At 47.6% G+C, this 6,070-nt stretch overlaps 1 protein-coding gene across 3 annotated transcripts in view; it reads left to right on the top strand.

Moving 5' to 3' along the window:
* sanbr (SANT and BTB domain regulator of CSR) overlaps positions 1-4,026 on the top strand; it is a 13,968-nt gene extending 9,942 nt beyond the window's left edge. Inside the window, exons 14-19 of one of the 3 annotated variants that reach the window (XM_069725496.1) lie at positions 647-732; positions 1,186-1,214; positions 2,377-2,450; positions 2,549-2,637; positions 2,876-2,958; positions 3,109-4,026. In XM_069725496.1, the coding sequence (XP_069581597.1) occupies positions 647-732; positions 1,186-1,214; positions 2,377-2,450; positions 2,549-2,637; positions 2,876-2,958; positions 3,109-3,154 (407 nt within the window). In that variant the 3' untranslated portion in view covers positions 3,155-4,026. Of the gene's footprint in view, positions 1-646; positions 733-1,185; positions 1,215-2,376; positions 2,451-2,548; positions 2,638-2,875; positions 2,959-3,086 lie in introns of all 3 variants that reach the window. The other 2 variants (XM_069725493.1, XM_069725494.1) reach the window with 2 other exon arrangements.
* The last annotated feature ends 2,044 nt before the right edge of the window (positions 4,027-6,070 follow it).

Genomic DNA, 6,070 nt, shown 5'->3' with positions numbered 1-6,070 from the left:
TAGTGCTGGACTACTTTCTTGATGTATCCCTCCGCCCAGCGTGTCCATGCAGAGCCTTCAGCTCCAGGTCTCTGAGACATCTGAGCTGTCTCCTTCTTCTACCTTCTTTCTTTTTGCTAAACCAACCAAACAACCAAAATAGACTCTGAAACCCGACTCATCACTAAATCTAAGATAAAGATTTCAAAGTACGATTAAATGAGGCAGAATTTTCACTAAAATGTGTGAATATGTGCGTCTTCTTCATGATGTAACATGTGATGCTTCAGGTTATCATGTGCAATGACTAATGCCCTCATATTAAATGTCACGTTTACATGCATGCAGTGTTTCAGTGGACTTCATCTGCTTCCACTCTCAGGAGCTGCTTCCCTTCAACACCAGTTAAAAGTAGATTAAACGATGAAAGCAAAGTGACTCGTAATGAAGCGTGGTTTCTATTTATAGCAGCGTTGCTGCTGCTCCACCTTCTCCCTACATGTTCAGCGCAGCTATTTTTAGCCTGTCTTTGTTTTTCTTTTTTCAGGCTCAGTTCTGGAGTCTTGAAAATGGAGAATAAAGCAGTTCCTGTGTTTGGCCAGCAGGTGGCATCAGATGACTTTGATCTCTTTCAATCGTGTTTCTTTGGGTTTTTTTCTGTTTCCAGTTGCTAAAAAGGCCAAGAAGGTCCACCGTCCTCTGAAGAAACAGATGTCCTCTCCCAACTTCCAACGCAGAGAGAAGGCAGAGAAAGTGAGTCATTGATTTCATTAATATTTCAACTCAGGTCGTCAGTGGAGTAAAAATAAACCGCAGAATTCAGCCTGAATATCTGACACGTGATCTCTGTTTTAGTTTTATGATGCCGTTTCCAGTCGGGGCTTATATGTCTTAAATATAGATACAGAAGTCTGGACTTCCTCTTTTTTCTTCTGTTTTGATGCATGTATCATGTATCAGGTTGTTTATATGTTGTTTTATTAAAGCGAAATAATTAATTCAGCTTCCATAAATGTACACAACTCATCCAAAACATCTGCTTGAAGAGACACAGCTGGACACGGTGTTCCTGGATTGATGACTCAGCGACTGCAGATTCACTCAAACACCGCAGTCTGTTTTTGGTCTGTTTTGATCTCTGAACAGAAGATGAAATAATAACGCAGATGTTTGACCCGTACTCTAACTGGGGTTTTCTCTCCTCAGTCACAGACCAGAGACAACACACCTTTCATGTGAGTTAACCCGCAAACACGAGACCATCTCCAACGTCTTCACACTCACGTTTCCACATTTCAAAGCCGTCTTCACGGGATTGTTTCAGTCGGACGCTCGTAGAAACACTGGATCTGGTTTTTGTTCTCTGAAATCATCCTCCTGTTCAAACCGAGTGACGAGGACACGACGCGTCCTTCTTCAAGTGGACGCATTCCTCTCAAAACAAAAACCAGCTCGTACCAAAAGATTGTAGCTTTGACTTGATTTGACAAATGTTCAGACCCCACAACGTTTTTGTCTGATTAGTTGGTCACTGTGTCAGATTACTACACATGTTCACCCCCGACCAATCACGTCTCTCCGTCTGTGAAGGAGGTGCCAGTACAACACTGAACTCGTTGGAGGAGGTGTGTTACTGTCTTGTACACATAAAAGCCGAAAACATGTCGGTACTTCAGTGTTTTTTTTCACGTCAGCGTGTTAACAGTCGTGCGCTCCTATTGGTCAGCGTGTTAACAGTCGTGCGCTCCTATTGGTCAGCGTGTTAACAGTCGTGCGCTCCTATTGGTCAGCGTGTTAACAGTCGTGCGCTCCGATTGGTCAGCGTGTTAACAGTCGTGCGCTCCTATTGGTCAGCGTGTTAACAGTCGTGCGCTCCTATTGGTCAGCGTGTTAACAGTCGTGCGCTCCTATTGGTCAGCGTGTTAACAGTCGTGCGCTCCTATTGGTCAGCGTGTTAACAGTCGTGCGCTCCGATTGGTCAGCGTCGCCGACCCCGCGAGGCCTCCAGGACGTGACGTCTGTTATCCGGTACACGTAATGAAAGGACGAGTCGTCGCCTCGTTCTGAGTCTCAGTGACGTCTGAACCCGACGTGACATTTCATTTGTGTTTTGACTCCAGAAGATCTCTGAAACAGGAGCGACGATTACAGCGAGCAAAACGTGAAATGATCCTTTAAATGTTTCCTAACAGTCTGGAATTAAAATGTTCTGATATTCCTCTGCATTAAATATGTGTTCATCTGACACAGTGGTGTGTGTGTGTGTGTGTGTGTGTGTGTGTGTGTGTGTGTGTGTGTGTGTGTGTGTGTGTGTGTGTGTGTGTGTGTGTGTGTGTGTGTGTGTGTGTGTGTGTGTGTGTGTGTGTGTGTGTGTGTGTGTGTGTGTGTGTGTTGTAGAGTGAGCGTCCAGAAGAGTAAGTGGGACAGCTCTCGCTCCATGCGCTACAACCAGGACGCTCAGAGAGAAGAAGGTACACGGACGACATTAATTCTTTTATAACTGGAGACGTGTTGATTTTTAATTTGAAGCTTCTGACTGTTTCATTCTTACGTTTGTTTTCACAACCAGACCAGCGGCGGATGGTGGAGATCGTCGGCCACCTGACGAAGATGAGGTTCGGAGACCAGGAACAGAGTAAATCTAAGGATACTAAAGAGGTGTGTGTGTGTGTGTGTGTGTGTGTGTGTGTGTGTGTGTGTGTGTGTGTGTGTGTTTACATGCTGTATACGAACGTTCACTTGTGATTCAGTTCAGGATGATGGAAAGATGTTTGTTTTATTTGTCATCATGTGGAGCTGAGCTGTCAGATCAGTCCTTGTTTTTACAGCTGTGTGTGTGTGTGTGTGTGTGTGTGTGTGTGTGTGTGTGTGTGGGGGGGGTGTGGGGGGGTTACAGCCTGCAGGGGGAATCTACTCCAGACTGGAAGCACAGTTTAAGAGTACCCCTCAAGCCAGACAGAGTGGAGAGAAAACACCCAGGTACTTTGTACAGTGTTACACACACACACACACACACACACACACACACACACACACACACACACACACCACACACACACACACACACACACTATAATTGACCTTTTCAACGTCCTCTGCTTCGGCAGATCTAAAATGCGCTTCGCTCAGATCCGAACAACGTAAAGGACCTGATGGGGGAAAAAGAAGTCGGTAAGCTGTTCAACCTGATGAAGACTCGGAGAGGACGAAGATGACGAGGAGAGATCCTTCTCAGTACAGCTAAACATCCCCCTCCAGCACGGCCACCACTTATAACCCAGCTGTGGACTCCCCTCCCCCCACCTCCCCACCTCCTGCCTAGCTGCTTGTTTGTGCAGCTGTGATTCAGCTCCTCCACTAACAGGGAGGACAGTTTACACACACGGACAAACGCTCCCTTTCTGCCAGTAAAACACTGAATTAAGATGAGTACATTATGGCTAGACAAACATTTTGAGTGAGTCGAGATCAAGATTATTATTAAAAATCTAAAATTGTGAGACAAAAAGTCAAAATTATGAGATCCAATAAACAACATTTTAAGGGAAAGAGTCTAACTTAAGAAGTAAAAAGACACTAATAAAAATATGAGACTAAATTATGAAAAAAATAAAATCTAAATTATGAGGTCCAAAGAAAAAAAATATTCAGTAAAAAAAAAATTAAATCTAAATAATAAGGTAAAAGAAAGCTTTTCTTCTTTATTTTATTTTGTACTGGCAGAAATGATCCTCTTTAGAAATGCTGGTTGAGGTTTTTGTGTTGTTAAACTGACTTCCTGTCAGATCAGTGGGGGAAGTCACGAGACGTTGGCTTCATGAGTGAGTTGAGCTGGTTCCAGTTAAACTGCTGAACTGGACCTTAACGTGACGGATAACTGTACTAACTCATTGTTCTGTGCTGATGAGATCTGACGCTGCACTTATTTACTAATGTTCTCCTGAGTTCTGGTAGAGATGTAGTCCCGGTCCTTCCCGTCTGTACCGGACTGTGATTGTACTGTATGACAACGGGACCAATAAAACTGAAATGACTCTAAACTCCCTCCAGAGCTTTTATTTTGACAGGGTGTTTCCGGTGGTGTCCGCCAGGGGGCGGCAGATCTCCTCCGGGAGGTTTATAGCGGTGCTCTCAAAGAGATCAACTTTGGCCCAGTTTGACCACGAGCTGTCACCGACAGGGTTCCCGGTGAGATCAGACACTTTAGCGGGAGTCACCGTTTACGGGCCTCGGTGTGTCTTCTGGTCTGAAACCAGTAAAAGGAGCCGGGGCGGGTTGAGTCCGCCCTCCTCCCTGTCTGACAGGCAGCGGACCGGTGGGCGTGCTGACCTGGCTCTCCCTGTCACACCTACTCACAGCGGTATTAATAACCCTCTCTGCCCGCGGCGTGGACTCGGAGCTGGGCACACCTGGGCACACCTGGGCACACCGGGGCACACCGGGGCACACCGGGGCACACCTGGGCACACCGGGGCACACCGGGGCACGGAGCGGAGAGGGGCCACCAGGGCGGGGCTTCCACAGCTGTTCCCGCTTCTCCTCGACAGCGGATGCCGCGAATGGCTTCGGGTCTCTGGATGTGGGTCAGGAGGGAGGAGGGGGTCCGGTCACAGCCGGACTGATTTATGGTCCCGCGGACACGGTCGGACAGGAGAGTCACACCGGAGGACAGACGCTGAGTGTCTGAAGGTCCGGGTCGTGATGTGGTTGAAGCAGACTCAGAGGTCTGATGGACAGTTTTCAGCCCACGTGAAGGTCCGTGCGCGCGCTCCTTCCCTCCCTCTGTCTCTCTCCCTCCCTCTCCCTCTCTCTCTCTCTCTGTCTCCCTCCCTCTCTCTCTCTCTCTCTCTCTCTCTCTCTCTCTGTCTCTCTCCCTCTCTCTCTCTCTCTCTCTCTCTCTCTCTGTCTCTCTCTCTCTCTCTCTCTCTCTCTCTCTCTCTCTGTCTCTCTCTCTCTCTGTCTCCCTCCCTCTCTCTCTCTCTCTCTCTCTCTCTCTCTCCCTCCCTCCCTCTCTCTCTCTCTCTCTCTCTCTCCCTCCCTCTCTCTCTCCCTCTCTCTCTCTCTCTCCTCTCTCTCTCCCCTCTCTCCCTCCCTCTCTCTCTCTCTCTCCCTCTCTCCCTCTCCCTCTCTCCCTCTCCCTCTCTCCCTCCCTCCCTCTCTCTCCTCCCTCTCTCCTCTCTCCCTCTCTCTCTCTCTCTCCTCCCTCCCCGGCTGCGTCACAGCTGACAGGCGGCGGTCCGACGCTGCGTCCGAGGAGCGTCTCAACTTTCCGCGTTAGCGCGTCACAGCACCCTTTAATGTAAGCCCGGTATGTTAACGGGGATTACCGGCGGGATCATCTTCCACTGCGCCAACCTTGGCCGGAGACGGCCGGGTGTGTCGCGAGTTGGACAGATGACATCCATCATCAGCAGGCTCTCTTCAGGATTTATGGCGGTGTGTGTGTGCGTGTGTGTGTGTGTGTGTGTGTGTGTGTGTGTGTGTGTGTGTGACAGTGGTAGAAGTTGCACCGTCCTGTAAAAGTACCACGACAGTCATATAAAAATACTCTATTATAAAGTAAAAGTCCTGAAGCATCAGCTGCAAAACATTGTTAAAGTATAAAATTAGAAGTCCTGTTTTGGTCCCTGACTGATATATTATTACACATGATGTTATTAGATTATGAATAGTGGAGCATCAGTTTGTCTTTTGCAGCTGTTGCAGGTGGAGTCGTCAGATGACCACCGGGAGAAAGAAGAAACAAACTGAGTTGTGAGATATCGGCTCATTTGAACATTTGTGAGATAAATGAGTTTGTTGAAGCATTTACCAACTCGATGTGAAACGTGACCCTCTGAAACCGCCGGTTTACTCCAACAGCTTCAGTTACTTTCAGAGGGACAAGAAAGTTCTACGTTTCCCTCTGAAATGTGGAGCGGGACAATAACGTAGCATCAAAGTACTTGAGTAAATGTACTTAGTTACTCTCCAGTACATGTGATACACAGGCTGAGGAGAAGTGAGGTTGTTGTATAAAGTCTTGTTTTAATGATGTAGATACTGTGATCATTATAATAGATGTTTAGCCACAGGCTGCTGAGAACTCATT

Source organism: Brachyistius frenatus, unplaced genomic scaffold, assembly GCF_029030835.1.
Source record: "Brachyistius frenatus isolate BFR_SWC_R1_liver_20210118 unplaced genomic scaffold, ASM2903083v1 Contig_427, whole genome shotgun sequence".
In the NCBI taxonomy this organism is placed as follows: Eukaryota; Metazoa; Chordata; class Actinopteri; family Embiotocidae; genus Brachyistius; species Brachyistius frenatus.
This window is presented reverse-complemented; position numbering and strand designations above follow the sequence as displayed.